Consider the following 20,992-nt stretch of genomic DNA (forward strand, 5'->3'; position numbering starts at 1 on the left):
TTTTTGCCGCTATTGTCTTATACTTTTGGAGAAAGAGTTCATTCAGTCCTTGTCTCTAATTTTATTAGCTCCTCCCCTCTCTTTGTTTTGTCTCAGCACATAATTTACCGCTTTTCCTTAAAAGCTTCTTAAGCTCACCCCGGTTACGGTCACGTACACATACAACGCTTTTATAATTCTCACAAAAAAAGGTAAAAAGAAAATTAGCCATAACTATATTGATTGATGATAATGGCAGACTCGAATTTTAAATCTTTACAATCAGATCATCTAATTGGATGAGGTCTCGAACAATGAAATATAGAAAAAATAATACAATAATTTGGTTAGAGATCAATTATCAAATTGATTACATGTCATAAAAATAAAATGTAGCAAATTATATTTTTAAAAAAATTTTAATAGGTAGGCTTATTGTTGATTTATCATGTTTTTCCTTACAGCAACAGTTCACAGATTTGAAGTAGTTATTAAAATTATTTTTACAAAAAAATAAACTTATGATTGCAAACCTTGAGGTATTTTATTATAATACAACCAACAACCTAACCATTTTTCTCTGAACTGGTATTTTGTTAAAAAAATATATATTTACATGGTTCTAGACTTATATACAAGTACATATACACACCCACCCAATAAATCTGTCAATGAGCCTTTATCCAAGAGATAGAGTGAGGACCAACAGGAAATGGTCTCAGCCCATAACGATTACGACGCCCTTGGGGGAAAAGGGAAAAGAGACAGTAGCCCAGCCCGCTTCGTCCAAATATCCAAAGTGTGGTGGTCCCGGGATTTCTATTTGTCTTCTGTCCTAGCGAACTAGTTTGTCGCCTCTAGTTGTCGACCTTTGTCGACGAGTCAACAGAATCCGATGCGGCCGGTAGTTCGAAACGGGAAGAAATTCACCGGGGTCGACGTTGACGTCGATAAAATCGGACGTACCCGTTCCCTCAAAAGGCAGATCAATAGACATAATTTTGTAATTTTGATGTGACGTATCGATTTTCTAATTAGATACTTATATCTTATAATTTGCTTGTTAAACAGTACTTTTCCTGGCTTATATACGCTACTAAGAATTTTGTTTTAAAATTCATAAAGAGAAGCAAGCCCTACTTATAGATTGGATGGATTGTTAAATCGAGATTGCTTTTATTTATAATTCAATAGCCAGTTTTCACTTCATGTACTTCCAAAGCTCTGTGAAGGGCTTTTTCGTAGGTTACACTGTTCGTTAATACGATTCTTACCGGTCTATACATCACTTGGTTCAGAACTCAGGTCAAAACTTCATTTGGTTTAGAATATAGAAAGATAAACGAAAAATGTAATAAAAACGAGTAAATATGAAGTAGTAAAATAAAGTATTAACTAAAAACTTTAAACAACATTTTGAAATAAGTGTAGTTTTCCTATAAGAAAAGGAATGAAAAAGGATTTTAGTGTAATAATTAACAATCTTTAAACAAACTATTAAAAATGACTTTATTATTATAATTTAAATGTATAAAAACAAAGCTTTTATCTAGACTTTAGAGTTTGGTTCATCAAATCTTGATCTCGTAGTAGCTCACCAAAAAAAGGTATGGTTCCAGAGGTAAATATTGATTAACCTAAAGTCTGACCCTGGTGATCTTACATCTGACAATTTAGGTATTGCAAATACATTTAAATTTTTTTCTTTCGTTAAGAGTATTAAAAATGAAATTTAAAAAAAAAATGAATCCCAGGTTTATGAACCTTTTACTTTAAAGCCAGTTACTTCAATTAAATTAGAACCTCCTTTCAACACTCTGAAAAATAATAAAACTTTTATTGAAAAGTTTTTAAATAATTTCGAACTAAAAAAAATTATAAATTTATTATACCCCTCCGGAACATATTTTTAATTTTGCTTTTTCACTTGGTCAATTCCCCTTTATTTTTAAAAATCTTTAATAATTACTCTATTTAAATCACGCTCAAAATTAGAGATTAATAACATGTTTTATCTAAAATTCTGGACAAATTAATTATCAATAGATTATTGGATTTTTTAACACCAATAGGATAATTTTATCTAACAAGTAGGTTGCCTGCCTGGTAGGTGAACAAGCTTTGTTTTATGTGACTAATTAATTAAGGTTTTTAGTTGAGATGAAAAAAAGTTAATGGCACGAGAGGGATGGCAAAAGGAGGGAAAACTCATAAGGTGGGGTTGAGATGGGGAGTTGATGTCCGAGTGGATCGAGGTCACGATAGCTCAGGTGGTAGAGCAGCGGCGTATCTAGCCGAAGGTCGTGGGTTCGAATCCCTCTAGTGCCATTAACTTTTTTTCATCTCAACTAAAAACCTTAATTAATTGTAATGTATTAATTGGTCAAGCGGACCACGAAATTAGAGAATTATGTGATTAATCTTATTTCTACCGAAAATGATAGAGATAATTATTTTTTTAGAATCGTCCTAGATATAAAAAATATCATCTGACTCTGTTGATCATCTTTTGCTATTAAATAAATCTAAATACGTGTGGATTGTTGATGGTACGCTTAAGCTCATAGTCATATTATTGGATAGAACCCAGGTCACAGTTGGATCAGTCTGTAGCTTTTCCAGCTTCCAACCTGGCTGAAGTTGGTTAAATTATGATTAAATTCAAATTTCCTGTTTCTAAACAATAATGAATGTAACATTTTGCATTTTTAAACTAAAAATAAACATATGAGCTACCAAACGAGAGAAATCGCCCGCATAGAAAAAATAATAGTGAAAAACCTAAAGGTTATAAACAAAACTGCCTGGGGGTAAACACTTTTCTAGCGAGTGAATGAAATGATCAGCATAACAGTTTGATATATTTAAAATTAAACTAATATAATCAACGCAGACTTTAAACGGGTCTTTTTTCGCCTCTGTTTATTTTTAGCTCATTATTTATACCGTATAATGTAAAGTCACTATCGTTATATTAATGTGGAAATGAGTACCCAGTCATTTATTGCTGAAGCCGTCCGTGTGTTACAAAACGTGGTGCCTCTGCACATTTCCGTGAGGCAGAAAGTGCAGCAAGGCGTAAATATAATTTTCCCAGCCACAAACCATAAGAGCTCGTTTTATACAGCATCAAATCCAAACCGTCAACTTAGAATATCTCTGAGGGGTTTAGGAAAGCACTAATGCAGGCGTCTCTAGACAAAATTGTGGCATCCTTGATCTAACTAAATCTAAATCTAATTTTACCCAACTTAATGTATTCCAGAGGAAAATTCGATCGAACATGTTGGATTTATTGAGAACAACAGAAAATCTTCGAAAGGAACAATTAATGCCTATCAACATTCTGTAAACTTTGATTACTCTGCCGAAAAGTATCAAAATTTCTATCTACCAATTCAAAAATTAATTAATCATTTATGCATAAATTATCACTGTGTAGAATGAAAACTCGTACAAATGGTAGAAAGAACATAAAAACACATATTCAAAATCGTAAGATTATAAAATAACAAATTCAAAATAGCAGAAAACGAGACAAACAAGTAAATTTCTTTTTATTATTATGATTTTCCGCAAAACCAAACATGAAATTAATGATGAACAATCAAACAACGAACAGGACTGAAGACAGTTTAAAAATAAATCAATATATTCCCAGTAATTAAATAATTCCCAATGGGAAAAATTACTTTTAAATTAATCCTTGTGATCTGTTTCATAGTAGAGAAGACATAAATCGACGTATATTTGAAAACATAATTATTCAAATATTATTATGTAAAAAGTAATATATAATAAAATATTATATAATAAAAATAAGGCGAAAAAATAAAAAGTTAATGAAGCAATACCAACCACCAGGACCAGACAAAAGAAAACTGGGCACGTACTCAAAAAAGTAGTATATCGTTAAATCATTATAGATTTAAGAATATATGCCAAAAAAGAAAAAAATAATTAATTTAAGGTAAAGGTTAGCTTAGAATACTCAACTACGAAAATGAATTCATTACTTTTGAATACATAATCATAATAGGATCAAAAACATGCAACATACAGAAAAGTTTCAACGAGATTAGATTATTGTATGATTTACAGAAAGGATAAAAATGAACATGAAATAAAAAATCAAAGAAAATTAAAATAGCAGAAAACTAATCAACGCGTAAGGATTACTGTTTTGTGTTCTCTCACACCACTAAAAACATTGCATACACTCAAACGTAAAAGATTCAATAACCAACAACAGTCGACATAGAGTGTTAATAAAAACCAAAATAAGACAATCTAACTTCTTTTTCATACCCAATTAAAAAACTGGATTTTCGATTTATTGATTTTTAGTCAATCCTGGTTAGCAACTGTTCCTAGCATTAAATTAAGAAGAGAGGTTGAAGTCACGATAGCTCAAGTGGTAGAGCAGCAGCGTATTTAGCCGAAGGTCGCGGGTTCGAATCCCGCTCGTGACACGGACTTTTTTATCTCAACCAAGACCTTACATAAAAAGAATAATTAATTGAAAGAACTCGGTCCTTTGACCATTAAAACATAAATGGATTAATATTAAATTAAGAGTTGTTCGGTCATTGGCATTATTTGTCAAGAGTAACTATTTTAGAATATACACATTTCACTCCCAGCCTTAAAAGATGAAATATAAATATCACTGTGCTAAGTGATTGAAATGGAAAAGCAGGCCGGAGTTCCCAGTATCCGTAAAAGTGAATTTCTAATTCGGAAAACAAAGAGCTCAAGAGCAGAAAAGCTGGAGGGTTTCTCACCTCGGGAAGTAAATTAGAAAAGTTGGCAATTTCAAGGCGTGTTATCATATTAGAGCAGATGGTGCTGTCAGGACGAGTAATCATCCAGCCCTGGGATGGGAAACAGACTCCGAGTTATCGATTACCCAAATAGCCGAGCAAGAGAAAGCCTCCCATCTAGGTGATGTTTTCATTTATAAAAATAATTTAATATCCTCCAAAGAAAGTGAGTGAGGTAGACAAAGATTACTTTCGACACACATAATTACGAAAGGAAACTTTCGATTAACTTCTTGCCAGAGACCCTTAGAACCACCCTTCCTCTAATTAATAATATTGTTTGGTTAATTGAAATATCTTGTTTCTCAAATACACATGCCACTATTATACTTAATTTTTTTCAACTATATCTTACGATATATCTTAACTACCTCAAAAATTTTGCTTATTATTGTAAAAGATGGAAACATTTTAAATTATTCCTTAAGGTTATGAGACGTTAACGTTCTTAAACTAACGATTAAGTAAGAAGTTTAAAATACACCATTTTTCGGTAATTCTCAAATTTTTCACAGTTCAAGTAAAATATTTATTTTTTAGCATTATTATTGTTCCAATGGCAGAGGATCATATTTCTCTTTTCAATACCGTGAATGCAAAATTCTGTCTTGTTTTTCCAGACAAACACAATAGGGCCGTAGTACAAATTATCGCAAAATACGATGCCAAATCCCAAAGTAATGTCCGACGGTGAATCATGATCCAGTGAAGGTTTTATTCCGACCAAAAAATAAGCCGCGTCGCTTTGAACAAATATAATCCGACATATGGCTAGTTAACAGCAAGGGTACTAAGATGTAACAGCCATTGGCAATGCCCATGGGATAGATCGATAAGTTCCGGAGAATAACTTCCTGCTGCAATATTGGCATGATAATCCGGGTGATTCATTTCTGACGGGTTCCTCTGTAATATTTTCATTTAAAGTACTTTTTTTTACTTTCGCCACCCCGTTTATGTATACAAGCTGTTAAAATTAGAAACAGAATAGAAAACTTCTTCAGTAAAGTGTTTTTTAAAACGTTTTCCAACCTTCAAAGGAACGGTGTCATGAAAAATGGATTCGGTTATGTCACGGTATGTTTATCTACCTTTCTAGAGTCGTTCTGAGTAAACTCGAAAAGTGTAAAAGCTCTTTTTAAACTGTACCTCTAAACCCGAAGTAAAAGGAATTCGCGCGGGTAGGTTGAATGGCAATTGTTATGTTGCAACGCCGGTTATACAACTGTGGTACATAATCAACAAGAACACAATAAATATTATCCTCCAAGAAAAATAAGAACGAGAATTACAAAAACTAATATTTCTGCAATCGGCCTGCAAAAAACGCAGAAAAGATTAATTTATAATATAATATAGGGATAATTCATATTATCCCTCCTAAACAAGCCAAACCTTTAGAAATTGCCCAACAAGAAACACAATAAAAATTGCTTATCCACAAAGAAAAACAGGATAGCGAATGAAAAACTAAACCTTCTGAAATTGGCCTCCAAATGACACAATAAAGATTATCCTTAAGGAAAAATAAATACGAGAATTTAAAAAACTAAATCGTTTGAAAATGGCCTGTAAAAACACAGTAATAATATATTTTTAGTTAATTCTTTAAAAACACAAAACTATTGGGGCAATCATAATTTCAAAACGTGAACCATGTTATAAAATGGTTAGTTTATGTTTTTTGCCATTTTAATTTTTTTTTAATATACAATACTTAATTGTTTACATACACGAAATTTGAGATAGATAGCTATTAATAAACAAAATTGTTTTTAAAAAACCCGAAATGGTATACTGCACGTTTTTATAATAAAATAGTTAACTGCTGAATGAGAACTCGTTGCGTCCTAACAATCGTAATAGTTATTGAGAGACCACAATTTTCAGTTTTATATTAAAATCTCTGACTCTAAATATAATACTCTGCCTCTCTTCACATTTTGGTTTTATATTATAAAATATAATATAATCTTATCCGGTGGGAATAATAACCACCGGTTTGTCATTATGACAAAAAATCACCAACCAAAGTCCATGTACATTCATCATTAAATCGTGTATACTAGTATTTTATGCTGGATAACTACCCCATAACAAAAATTCTTCTGATATTCACGCATCGCCTATACAACGTAATAAAATCAGCATCGATCTTTGTCGAAAGGACACCGTAAAAAGAACCGACAGAAATTTCACGGTGGTGTTGATTTCAACTGATCCCCATTGCGAGAATTGGTGGATTCGAGACAATCAGTAGTTCAAGCTTGTCAATTCATACCGTCAATTTACAGCTGTCTTTTCTTTTTTATCAAGAAAAGTGTTGTTACAAAAGAGATTTCACGTTTTTGTTATAAACAGAGGCGGAAAGGTTGCCGGCGATTTTATCATTCATGAAACATGTTCTATAATTCTCCGTTCTCCCTCGCCTTCGTTTCAGTTCAAAAGAATAATCCGAACCCAATGAATCGTCGATTAAGGCTAATGGAAAATTACCATTTAATCTATCAAAGAGGGTGGAGGAACGGAGAAGTGACAATTTCTTCCATTCGCCAGAAAATTTATTAAGGTGCCTGCAGGGAACTCAATTAATGTGATTAGTGTTGTTGGATCTCCTGTGGTCTCGCAGGTAATTTGTGGAGTTTGGAGGGGGCCTTTTTTTTCTTCCTTTTTTCCTTCCAAAAGGACACCTAAGTAAATCACCGTGAAGAGAAAGGACCAGGACTCGACTGAGGGGCCACTTTTCATCCAGTCCGCCCGCCGCTTCTTGACCGTAGGTACAAAAGGTGGTCCACCGTACTCTTCAGTAAACATTAATTACCATCCGGTGGTCGGAAAAGATTCGCCGAGGGGAATTTTTTCCCCTACTTTTTGTCTCATTGTTATTCGCCGGGCCGAGAGGGAGCGACCAGGGGCTCTGCCACAATAACACGGGCCCTTGCACAGTGTCAACAATACAAGCTCCCAATAGGGAATTCTTACTACTACGAGCCTTCCCCTTTTAGCACACCGCGGAGAAAACTCAATTTATAACCGCCCAGTTATAAAATTCCCAGATGTAATCCTAAGCTTTTATACTCTCACCCTATTCGATTTACAAAAAAGCTAAACAGACTGCAACCTGCATTCGTTAGGGAAATAAATATTTTCCTTTTTCTTGCTTTAAACTATTATTCGGTTTCATACGAAAAGCGATACATATTCCTAAAATGGCAGGAATATTCACCAGAGAACCTGCAAACAATTTTATAACGTTCAGATGTCTCCTTGAGGTTTGAAAGTTGATGCACCTGTAGTTTGGTCGTTTCTTATCTTCTTCACTGTGTACCTAACTTCACTCGTTTGGTCTGTCAGAGACAACTGCTTACAGCTTACATATAACTGAGGCTTTAAGAATGATTTACGAGTGGTCTATTGCAAAAAAAAGCAACTAACATTTAACATGAAAAAATGTCAAATACTACATATAAGTCGTAAAAGAGAGCGTGAAACTCCTCACATCTATATGGGGGCTGAAAAATTGGCGATCACAGACAAAATAAAATATATTGGAGTTGTTTTCCCTAATAAATTTAAATGGAACGATCACATTATGTTAATACTAAGGATGTTATGAAATAATTTTGCATTTTTGCTTTTATACAGCAGATTAAATATACGATCATGAACTACAGCACACATATAAATAAAGGGAATTTTTGTACAACCAAAAGAAGCGAAGAAAAAAAGTCATTAAACCTTACGAATCTTTACTTATCCTTTTATGTGACGACAAAGTTTCAGTAAACAAAACGTTGAACTCTGGGGGTCGCCTAATGGTTTGAGCTTTTAATTAAAAGCATCAACTTTTTAAAGATTCTACTCTAAAATACTAAAACGGTATAAACCGTGTCTTTCAACCTGCTGGGAATAAAATGTGGTAAGGGCAGAAAGTACTGCGTTAAAAAGTGTTAAATTCTTATTTCAATTGAAACATTTAGCTATGTGTACTACTACATGTAGATAAACTTTTATTTTTATTTTGGTTTAATTTTTAAACATACTTGTCGTATTATACATACAAACCTATAATGTTTTTGCACTTTATGTAAGTTACATAAATAAAAACATTGGAAAATAAAAGTCTTTTATTTTTTGTTGACAGTTGGCTTCAGGTAAAATATGGATAATATACCCTGAAGAAGGCAAATGCTGAATCAAGTCTAATAGAGATACCTAGCGATCGTGCCTCGACTTCAACAGGAAATCGCACAAATTAACACAACTAGCCAGGGCAAAAAAAAACTTAAATATTTCTACAGACCCTACCCACAGGCGAGAATAGGCGGACCATGAAGAAATAGACGCAACCAGTTCGGTAGGATTATCATTGCTCAGACAGCAACAAGAACCCCCTCTATTTAACACGGACCAGCAAGGACGAAACGTACCACAAACGATGGAAAAATGGTGGAACCCTTCTGACAAACAAAATTCTAAGGATAGGTGGACCATGAAGATCGGAAATGACCAAACAAAAACTCCATTACCATTTGATTTAACTAATCCAGGCGTTCATTGTCCCATGGACTTTTACTAGAAATCTGACTTCATTGATTAATCCTTTGTTGTTTCCCGCATTATTTATTTTTTAAGCGCTTGTGTCCAGTTTCAGGAAATTGCGTTATACTTCCAAAAGGTTTTGTCCCACTGAGCCGTACTTTTTTTTTGTTCATACCAGTTTGCATTGACCGGACCAGATGGTAATCTATCGTTATTTCCGGCCAATTCACTGGGTGAGTGCGACCAAATACAGGGTACCAGCATGTTCCCAACAATTTTATAAATATAAAATGACTTTATCTCCATTAAAATTTCTATCCGTTTTCCTTTGGTAAAGATTCCCTAGCAAACATCATAAAATATGCGTGAAATTCCCCTTCGAAATGATCAATTTGACTCTCCATTGTCCCTGGGGAAATGTATTGTTACAAAGATTCAACTCTTTTTTTTATGCATTAAATATGAAAGAGTCCCTAGATGTTTTTATCTTATTTCCTCATTTATGTAATACTATATCATTGAATGCATACTACATTGTAAAAAAACCATATCACATATTTCACGGATATGGCGAAATGGAATTTATCTTCATTTCGCCTCCAACAAGGTTTTTAAACATTTTTTTCAGCATTTAAGCGTTGAAGCGAATCCGGAACGAGATCTTTATTGTGTTGGGGATATATGACCGAAAAAGTGAAGATCCCGAGCAAAAGGCAATAAAATCCAAAGGAGATATGTTGTTACACATTTTCTCCCTTCGCCTTCCAGTCGATTACAAAACGCATGGAAGGAAATAGATTTACACGGTTGAATAGTGAAATACCAATAGAGGAAACCCGGTGCTGCTCAAGGAAATTCGATTGCCAGCCGCCAATTGAACACCGCTATTGTCGATTAATTGCTTTGGGTAATTTACCCATTGAAAACGACTGTCCTATTCTTCCACCATCCACTAGCACCTATAAACCGTTTGGTAAATCGATTCGCATTTCGTTTGATTTAAGAACAAGCGGCCCGACTCGGGTTTTTTTAGTTGTTCCAAGTATTTATTTATTGCCTTCCATCCACATGTGAATTACTTCGGCGCTTTTAAACAAACCCATTGGTTATGCTGAAATGCCTTTTTGTTTTGTTCTTTTGGGCCTCACAAAACCTTACACTGCTTTATAACTAGAAACGTTTAAAAAACTATAAAACAGGCTCACAACCTCTCGGACCACATTGAGAATTCTCCAAATTAAAAATTGCTCATCACCTTCAAGCCGCACTATAAACCAAAGACTATATATATATGTTGATTGGGATTCGGGTTGTGGTCCGAACGGGTGCGGCAACATAAGTATGATTGCAATGATGAAGAAAGGCCGGGAACAGCACTATCCAAACATACACACGCTACGAAACATAATTTTGACTTCGATGGAGTCAAAATTGTGGCTTCTGAACAAAATACAGGTAGTAGACTTTTGAGGGAAATGATATCTATTCATCAGGACAACATGGCCTGTAATTTAAAAACAGATCTGAATAATTTAAGTGTGATGTACAGTGGGATCCTAGAAAAAGATAAGGTCTCTCCCAAAAGATCGTAACAATACTTGCGTACATATTTATTTATTTATCTATTATTTATATATTATAACAGGCTGTGATAACATAGAATTACCAATGTATTAAAAAAAAAACACCAGATAACGTGATAAACACAATTTTCTAGTCAAAACGCCTGTGATATTTATGTACCAAAAGAATATTATTTATTAAGTAATTGTTACTGGTTTTTAAAAAATGCCTATATATGTAAGAGGCTGTTAAGAAGAGGTTTTTATTTATTTATTATATATGTATATAGTTTGTTTGTATACATATCGTGGAATGTGCAATGTGTTTACGATTTGACTTTGTATCTGTATATAACAAAAACTGATATTTTATAACTATTTATACAATTTATAACTGTCTAAATGATTATGTCCCTATGTCTCTGTAGATCCCCTGAAGAAGGCAATAAAACTTGTCGAAAGCTAAAAAAAAAAGGTTCTTTGAAATCTTTGTTGTGTTGAAGGTGACTGAAAGTTACCTGTCGAAAGCTAAAAAAAAAAAAAAAAAAGACCACAACCCGAATCCCAACATCGTATGAAAGCTGGTTGATCGCACAACAAACATATATATATCAACGATATACCATGAATGACACACATAAGTGTTCTAACATAGATGTTTGAACGACCTTGTTAAGATCCTGAAGAGCGTAAGGCCGTGAACTTTAGTTTGGTAGTCAATCTTGGTTTCTATAACTTTTTTTAAATACATAATAGGTCACTGTTAATGGGCAACATTCATAAATTAAAAAACTTAAATTAAAAGTACTTTTAATCTAAGGTCTTGGTTGAGATGAAAAAGCAAGTGTAACAAGCGGGATTCGAACCTACGACCTCCATCTCAACAAGCCACTGCAGAAAACAAGCCAAAGGACATGGGGTCGAATCCAACTCATGACACTTGCTTTTACAACTCAACCAAGATCTTAGATTAAAAGTATAAATAATTAATAGGGTCAATTATGACTAATAAATTCATATATGGATTCAAGTAAAAGAATGAAGAGCACGCATGCTCTATTGTCACAAGTGTTCTTTTTATCGTCCTGAATTATTTGCTCCGTTGAACGAGTGTGTGTTTGTTTGTGTGCGTGTGTGTTGTAGAAGAAGAATACTTTATATACACAAATAATTACGTTAATTTTTTAAAGTAAAATTATAGAGTGAAAGAAGGAAGCACTAGTGTAATATCAAATACCCCAGTGGGTCCCCAAATTTTATCTGTACATATTGTATGAATGTGTTTATTAGCGTGAATGATGGTGGGTCCACAGCAGAATATTCAGTACTCCGAGACACGCCAAACTTTGGTAAGACCATAATACATATATGTATGCACATATTTGTTTGTATTTGTCAACTCGCCAGACGAACTTATATGTTCATGTTAACTTTTGTACAAAAGATACCATTTGTTATTGTTATTATTATTATGAAAGAATGACCAGGATCTGAACAATCATTGTTACAGAAAGCAATATAACTTAGTTGTCTGAGATACCCTGTTAACATCACTCCATGAACTTATAGTTGGTGGTTTCCAATCATTCTAGTTTGAATATCTTCCCTGGAAACAATTTATAAATAATTATATAATAGTTCGCCTAGTTCGCCACAGGCATAGCTTGAAAATAATTAGCAGCACTTGCGGTGTATAAAGTCATTTGGCAACTAAACGTTCTAATTTAGTTATTTCAAGTGCCCTGATAAAATTACTGCATCTGGAATTTGGTTGGTTCGTTTTGTGCTCTATACAATCATTGCCACAACAAACGTTATGATTTAATTATTTGCATACCCAACACGATCCTGAAGAGCATAACTCTATGACCTGATAACAAAATCTTGATTATTTGTTTTGCGAACAACAAAGTTATACGATCGGCCTTTTCTTCTTACCCGTTCTAGTTAAAACAAGAGTCAAACAAAAACTTATTTCGATTTGTCAAAGTCCAATTTTCACAATAATGAAGAGCAAGAACTAATTTATTTTAAATTATTCAACTTCCCCGGCTACTTGTTGAGTTCTGAGAAAATAGTGTTTGTTTGTATCAGTGGCTATGGAGTGAGCTATCGATTGTACGAAGTTGCTACATTAACTAAGACACGTAATCATCACGGCATTTCATCCGAAGTGCTTTCATCAAAGCTAAAATAAAGAATATTATTATTTATTGAGTGTTAAATTATTATTTATAAATTGTCTTTGTTATAGAATTCATATGGTGCGGTAGGGCTATCTCGTTTTCGTGTAAACGTCGTTATTCAGTTCTGTAAATAACGATAAATGTGCAATCAAGACGTTTATTGACGATTTATAATTTCTCATATTCTCCAAACTCTAAAAGTGTTTATTTTTATGTATTATTTAACGGTTTCCAGGCAAATATGCCAAAATTTGTATAGAATTAAGATGTTTTTTATTTTTTAATAAAAATAAAGTCATTTTCTGAACTTTCCAAGAGATAAACTTGAAAGTCAATGTTTTAGCCTTCCTAAAGTTATTTTTCCATTGTTTTGATAAAACGAAGACGAGACAATCTTGATTATTTGCCGCCACATAATTCATTTAGGCTTCGTTTCATCTTGAGCCCTCGGAGGGGGAATGTGGTTTTATCTGCCCTCCACATCATAAATTTCTTTATCTTACGTCTATCACTATTCCCCGCGATAAGCGCGAAGCAGCTCGAAATTCAACGTGAAGATTTAAAAAACGGTGTATCAACTTTATAATTTGCCCTCGAAATATTCATCTTCAAACTATTTTCTATTGTTCGAAAGTGTCAAAAGTGCACTGACAATCCGACTGCCGACTGTTTAATTCAGAACGTTCCTTAAAGACTAATCTATATTCAGCTGTCAGATTTCGAGAGATGTATTGCTAATGTATTCATGAAACTCCAACTGATCCATTAAGATCTAGAAAAGGTAGAGTTACCTTTGGCCAAAGCTTGAGAAATATAAATATCCTAAACAATTAAACATAAAGAAAGTTGTAAAACAGCCGAAAACCTATTACTTATTTTTATCTAAATTACCACAATTGATTATCTATCATCAATGTAAGTAACATCGGTGTAAATTAAGCACCACTGACATAAACATAATGTTCTTCAAAGAAAAGGAAATAAAGGACAAAAAAGAACAATAATATCACGTTTCGCAGAAATCAACGCAGAATTTTGTTATAGCTCATCAAAAGAATTCAAGGGTTAAACCAAAAAGAAACATTTCATATTTTCAAAAATGTAACAAATTAATCATTAAAATATAGTATCACAACTCTTCCATTAAGATCTAGAAAATGAAAAGGTACCTTTAGCTTGAGAAATATAAATATCCACTACAATTAAACATAAAGAAAATCATAAAACAGCTTAAAACTTATCACTTATCCATTTATTTTTAGTGGTCTAATTGATCAAATTACTTCTTTCAATTAATTATTCTTTTTTAGACGAAAAAGCTAGTGTCACAAACGGGATTCGAACCCACGACCTTCGGCTCAATACGCTGGCCCTCTAACCACTTGAACCATCGTGACTATAGCTCAAGTGATTAGAGGAGCGGCGTATTGGGTCGTGGGTTCGAATCCCGCTCTTGACACTACCTTTTTCATCTCAACCAAGACAATAAATAAAAAAAGTATACTTGTCAAATATTTATAAACAAATAACACCTAATTAATTAAATAACATCGGAAAAAAACAAAAAAATTTAACGGGAATATTAACTAAAGCATCAAAAACTATTTCAGTTTTAATACTACGCATAGATAGCTGAAAGTTTTGTTTGTAATGATATTAACATTAGTAATAATAATAATTAAAAAATTAAACAATTTAAATTCTCGTCAAACATTCATACATGAATACTATTATCGGTTATTTTTCACAGTTGTTTTTAATGAGTAGGTAGAATCGCTATAAATTAAGAACCATTGACATAAATAATAACTTTCTTTGAATAAAATAAAATAAAGGAAAATATCAAAATAGAACAATAATATCACGTTTCGCAGAAATCAACTCACAATTTCTTTTTTAAACTCAACAACTTCAAGGGTTAAATTAACAATAAATATTTTAATTTTTTAATGTACTAATTAATCATTATAATATGAAATTTTTTAATTATATTAAAATTATATTTATAGAAATAAATTAACATAAAAACAACCACACCTAAAAATCTTATTTTAAGCTCATTTAGACGAGATTATCAGATAGTAAAAATGAGTAGTAACAATAGACGTTCATTGTTTTATTTGTTCTTACAACAAACGAGGAGAGGACATCTATAGCCATGAGATCACCGATTTCAATTAAAGTTTTTGTTTGTGATGCTAGATCGAAAATATTGGACACCTTCCGAGTGTTCTGGCCAATGAGCCCTTGGAGCCAAAAATAACAGTAAGTATTTTTTTAAATATGTTTTTCCTCCTTTGTTTTCCAGGTATACCAAGGTTATTTGATATCAGTCGGAGTGATTCAGATCCACACGCAAAGCTACTTACAAACATCGTAAGTTTACTCAGTGAAATTACGATAGGTACATCATCCATGTCTTTCTTCATTTACAGTAATGATTCCGGAGATGATTCGAGTGATGAAGCTGTCACTACAAAAGAAGAGAAGATTTTGCGTTCATGCATTTTTCCAACTTCAAGCCAGGGTTTTTCAGTGTCGACTTTCTTCCATTATCCAAGAAGCCTAAAGTTGTATAAAACAAGATGTTTTTCACCTTTTCTCTTCAAAATAATATGTTCATCTGTTGATAGTTCATCAACCCCGTCATCAAACATCACCCGAAATTGGGCAACTTCAATCTCCAGCGAATCGGCAGCCGAGTTGCCAGGAACTGGAAATTTTTTCTTGAAAAATAATTTATTTTAAACTATGTACTTTGATACGTCGCTCGGTCACAACGTCAAAATTGTATTTTGAAGTTAGCCATAGCGACATTGTAGATATTGAAATAAATAATTTGCAACTGAACACCTGCAACAAAACGTTTATAGAGATAAATTTATATATTAGTTCCATTATATTTCGTGGTCTGATTGACCAATCATTAATCTTTTTATGTAAGATATTGGTTGAAATGAAAAATCCCGCTCGTGGCACTAACTTTTTCATTTCAACCAATACCTTACATAAAAAGATTATATATTAGTGCATTAGTGTTGAAACGTTTACGTTCTGCAGTAATAACATTTTTTTATCGTGTAAAAGCCCGGTAGTTTGCGTACATCCGCGTTTACCTACAAACCTGCATACATATTATTAAAACACCCATTATCACCCCTCCCCCCAACCACCCCTTTGACTACTGACACCGCCTGAACAAAAACATCCCTCATCTACTAAAATGTGCACAAGACAAGTACAATAAATGTAATTAATCACGGTTTATAATTAAGGGAGAAAAAACTTTAGAATTTTCAATAAATATTTCACAAGACTGCACAAACGGCAGTTCAATTCATTTGTATTCAGAGCCACAATTAACATGCTTCAAGCGGCATGTTATGAATGAAAATAAGAAGGTTTATAACAAGTTTTGTTGATTAAGGTTTTTTTTTGTACACGATGAACTCGAAGTTTGCCGACTCTCTCCTATTTTGTTTCTTCTTATCCCTTCTTTCAACCTCAGACTGTAATTCCTTTTACCTTTTAACATACATCTCATAGAATAAATGAATACATAATTTTTATTTTCAATATTGGCATTAAAATGTTAAATTGCAAACATGGTTTTTTAATAACACACCTTCAAAGAGTTGCACTTATTAAAAAAAATACTATTATTATTTTATTTTATTTTATTAATAATTATTAAATTACTTATTAATAAAAAAAATTTGTCTTTGATCCATTTCTTATCTAAAATCGTTGTACAATGATTATTTAAAAGAGGAAAAGCAAAAAAGAAAAATTATTATTTAAACAGTAAAAAACGTCTACAACCTCTTTTAAAGTTGTTGCTTAATAAACTTCCTTTAGTAGTAATGGATCATAAATGTAGTAGCTGACAGTTATGATTTAATTAAAAATTAGTAGATACTATCAACATTAAATAGGGAGTTTACAGACAAAAGTTTGTTAGAAGACATCCCACGTATTTTGTGCTTTTTTATACCTGAAGTTTCGTAAGGCTGCATGTAAAAAGGTCATTTCGTGTCAAGCCAACGTTACTCTGTCATAATTGAAATTATCAAAAAGGTTAATACTTTTTAAACATGCTTCAACGAGCTTAAACCATAGATATTGTTTGATTATGTAGATTTTAAACGATCCTGATAATTCTAATTAGACACAATGGACTATTAAAATTAAATTAAATGATAGTACAATAATATCTCTTCATGATTCCATAAATAGATAGAAGATTGCGAAAAATAGATCACCTTCGAACACATTAAATTTATCTATTGGTAAAAATTCAATTCATTTATGAATTTATTGCATATTAAAATCATATTATTTTATCCCCCCCGCTAAAATTTTAAATCAAAGTTTCCCATTAGTATCAATTAAAAAATAATAACACCAAGTGCGTTAATGAGGAAAATATCCTAAACGTAAAAATCTTCCCAACAATTTAAATTGCAATTAAGTTAAGAAGAGATCCAGTTGAATTTTGAACAATCGATTTTATAAAACAGAAACAGAATAAATTATACACGAGAAGACAAAAAAAACGGAAATCGGATGTATTTTGTTGTTTGTTGTATTAAGTACATCATACTCATTTTAATGTAAACCCAAATTAAAGGAGATCAGAAATTCATAAGTTATAAAACTTATTTAATAATGATGGTAAATATAATGGTGGAAGAAAATTCAACAAAACACCGGAAAATTATTTAGTGTTGGACTAAATTTAACCTATTTTTTGCCTAATTTGGCTCCTAATGCGTTATTAAGAGCAAAACCAGATAATAAATTGAAAGATAAATTTATTGTAACATTAAATAATTTTTTCATTGTTTCGTTGAATTTTCTTTCAAGCCATCATAATTAAATAATTTTTATTAAAACTGACAAATTTTGGATCTCGTTTAATGTGGCATTAAAATAAATATGTTGTAATTAATATAACGATCAAACTATATATAGTTTGAAATAAACTTAAAATACGAATGTTCGTATTTTTTGTTTTTGAGTAATTAATCTAGAAATAATCAACACGATTATTTGAACTTTACACAGTAACATTTGACGGTAAACAGTTTTAATTAGCATTCCACACGGAATACCAAGAAATTATTAAAATTATTATACTTGAAATATTTTTAGAAATTATATTTTCCCTTTTTGTAACAATTTTGTATAACACTTAGACGTAGTTTCCATTAGCCATAGTGTATATAGAAATAAGTAAACAATCTCGAGACGTACACTCCTGCAACTGCTGAGGACAACAAATTGGTGTTACTGGATTAACTTAAGAAACTGTTTATCTGAAACATATAAAATGCCTTCTGGAAAAGGACAAATATGTTTTGTTTTTGTTTTTTAATTGCCATGTTGCGATTCGAAACTGGATTTTTACCTCAGTTTTTGTCGTAATTTTGATAGTCGGTTTGTTTATTAGTGTCTAGTTTAATTATTATTTTTGTTTCAATTAACAAATAAAATATACTGTCATAGGTGAATTAATTTAAAGGAATAAAAACGCATTACAAGTCCAAGTACATTGTTAACCCTATTAAAACTATGAATTATTTTCAAGATGCTTGTATCAATTAATAATTAGCCAAGTTAGTTTTGAATATTGTCCCAAACTAAAAAAATCATTATAATCTCTTATTGACGTTGATGTTTCAATATGTTTTTTTTATATAAAATAAATTTAAACGAAATTGTTTATTAATTGTGTGTATTCTGTGCGTCACGAAATTGGTATAAACATTGTCATTTCAGTACTTCAAGCAAGGTAAGATTTATTAATTGTTAATTTATTTATTGTTAATCGTTAAGAATAGCGAAAAGTTCATAGATTTATTTTTGCATCGCAGAACGAATAGCAGGATATGCAATTGGGATTAAATTATAGATTTCCAATGAAGAAGAGTGTCAAATTAATACTCAGACGTAGCGTACATATTTATGAATGATTTGAAGTTAAAATATGAATGAATGGCTCGCATGCCGGCTCTTAGAAAGCAGGTAATCACGAATAAACTGTGATATTATCGAATTACGCGATAATTCCCGTAGTGCACACAACCTTTTGACAACACGTGGACCGGCCGTGTCATTTGGGCGAGATGATTTTCAGTTTATTTCTCGCCAATTTGAAATAGGACTTGGATATAAAATAACAATTTAAATTTCACATAAGTATTTAGGTAAAAATGGTGATCCTTACTGTTTGCGAGTGCTGCTGCTATAAGTAAGGCGGTGAGTAGAAACCTCGCGGTGTCCATACCGCCGGCATATCGTAGCAAAATCACATGTCACAAAAAAATACACCGCCCAGACAAAGACCGTAGCGAAGTTCGTAAGTCGGGGCTGGTCGGCACGGATGAAGTTACCAACAGCCCTGCTCGGACACAAGTGAAGGGTGTCTTTGGTAGGGGAAGCCGGATGGGGAAGGGGGTGCCATAGCAACCCTTCCCCCTTCCCGACAGCCCCCTCATTATCTACAACACTCTATCGACCCTTAGCTCCACACTGGCACAGGCCGACTGCAAAACATCTACTCGTTGGAAATCAGCCCCGGCGAATCTAAACTATAGTTTGGGTCGAAGGTCGGTTTATGATTTCAACGGAATTATCGGCCGGGGTGTGGCACCTTCCCACATGTCCGCCAAGCCAACTGGTTACTTTTGAAGGAGGAACGTCCGCGCCCTACCATCTCGCGGGACAATGGAAGGCTCCTCAAGTTTGCCAATTTCTACCTGCACTTACGATAATTTATAGCAGTATAAAGCACTAACGTGTTGAAAAAATAAATCTAAATTCTTGTGAGATATTTGGTGTTGGCATGTAACTTGTGATGAATGTACAGATTGGTCTTTTTATCATCCTCGTCTGCATATATATAGTTTGGTCTGTCAGACGTTTTGACATTTCGCCATCTTCAAATTTAGGTCTTTGTCCTGTCCGGTGGGTTAAATTGTAGGATTTATCCTTGATGTCTGCAATGAGATGGACCTTTTAAGTAGTCACATCTGATCTTCGTGGTAGGACTATCTTCGCTGTCTCCCCCCCAAATTTACAGTTATAAGGGTTTCTTCCTTTAGCCCTTAAACTTTCATCGATTGAGCCAATCTATGCAAATGGATTTCATGGAAAATTTTTGTTTCTTGTGGAGAATTCTTCTCAGTGGTATGGTATCAAGATCTGTATGGCTCAAGAGCAGTTCTCCTAGGTACCTTTTCCAAGCTATTGCTCCTATTTGAATTTGGCATGTTCTTTTGTCTTTGTCTCTTCTAGATATAATCAACATTGGTCATCTGTTAATATTCCCATTTGTTTAAGGTAGTATTTTACTGGAGATGTCCTATTGGAGATTTTAGTATTTTTTTGATTTCCTTCTGTTAAGTAAGATTTCCTCTTTAGCAGTTCTAGTATTTTTTGTATTCTTTAGTTACCCAAGCTTCCAGTTCTTTTTTAATGTGGCTATACTTTTGCCACAAAATTTAGGCCTATGAGTTGTTCAACCGCTCCTTTTTTACAAGTACTGCTGCCTCGTGACCTGTGATTCTCTCATGACCTGGGATCCGGTTTAGCTATTTGAAGATCCCAATTTTTTGTAAATATATGTACATATCAGGCAGTCCCAGAAAAGTTTTCAAATGATCTCGTAGGATTGGAGAGCCTTTAAAGCCGGTCTGTCGGAAAGATCCTTCCAGGTCATAAGATATTTTTCAATCTTCAAGGCGAGTTTATTCAAGGCTGGCTGTACTAAATTTTGACATTTTTTTGGAGGTCTGCAGGTTGCAAATAATACTAGTCCATCTATCCTAGCAAGTCTGGTCTAGCCTACCTACTAGAAGTATTTCACTTTTTTTCATCTCGTGGTGATATTTTGTCA

The 20,992-nt window shown here is 33.0% G+C and overlaps 2 protein-coding genes across 5 annotated transcripts in view; one reads left to right on the top strand and one right to left on the bottom strand.

The window, feature by feature from the left end:
• The window catches only part of LOC106670641 (nectin-3), a 328,873-nt gene extending 309,248 nt beyond the window's left edge, over positions 1 to 19,625 (bottom strand). The window contains exon 1 of the mRNA XM_014401157.2: positions 19,322 to 19,625. Within this exon, the coding sequence (XP_014256643.1) occupies positions 19,322 to 19,379 (58 nt within the window). The 5' untranslated portion in view covers positions 19,380 to 19,625. The remainder of the gene's footprint in view (positions 1 to 19,321) is intronic.
• Positions 11,222 to 15,943, top strand: LOC112126632. Of its 4 annotated transcripts, XM_024226028.1 has the most exons (4): positions 11,943 to 12,255; positions 15,401 to 15,468; positions 15,528 to 15,662; positions 15,726 to 15,943. In XM_024226028.1, the coding sequence occupies exons 1-4, from the start codon at positions 12,202 to 12,204 to the stop codon at positions 15,838 to 15,840; spliced, it is 372 nt and encodes a 123-aa protein (XP_024081796.1). In that variant the 5' UTR covers positions 11,943 to 12,201; the 3' UTR covers positions 15,841 to 15,943. The 4 variants fall into 4 exon arrangements, with proteins under 4 accessions (XP_024081795.1, XP_024081796.1, XP_024081793.1 ...); XM_024226027.1 differs by lacking the exon at positions 11,943 to 12,255 and adding an exon at positions 11,222 to 11,253 and having other exon boundaries at positions 15,528 to 15,943; XM_024226025.1 differs by having other exon boundaries at positions 15,401 to 15,662.
• Positions 19,626 to 20,992: the final 1,367 nt, after the last annotated feature.

Source organism: Cimex lectularius, unplaced genomic scaffold (genome assembly GCF_000648675.2).
Source record: "Cimex lectularius strain Harlan isolate CLEC.00 unplaced genomic scaffold, Clec_2.1 scaffold58, whole genome shotgun sequence".
NCBI lineage: Eukaryota > Metazoa > Arthropoda > Insecta > Hemiptera > Cimicidae > Cimex > Cimex lectularius.

Excerpts from the sequence above, each read along its gene's own strand:
- LOC112126632 (XM_024226025.1), top strand. The coding sequence starts at position 12,180 with ATGAATGTGTTTATTAGCGTGAATGATGGTGGGTCCACAGCAGAATAT. Across the intron at positions 12,256-15,400 it reads CCGAGACACGCCAAACTTTG|GTATACCAAGGTTATTTGAT; the intron begins GTAAGACCATAA and ends TTTGTTTTCCAG. Across the intron at positions 15,663-15,725 it reads CATTATCCAAGAAGCCTAAA|TTCATCAACCCCGTCATCAA; the intron begins GTTGTATAAAAC and ends ATCTGTTGATAG.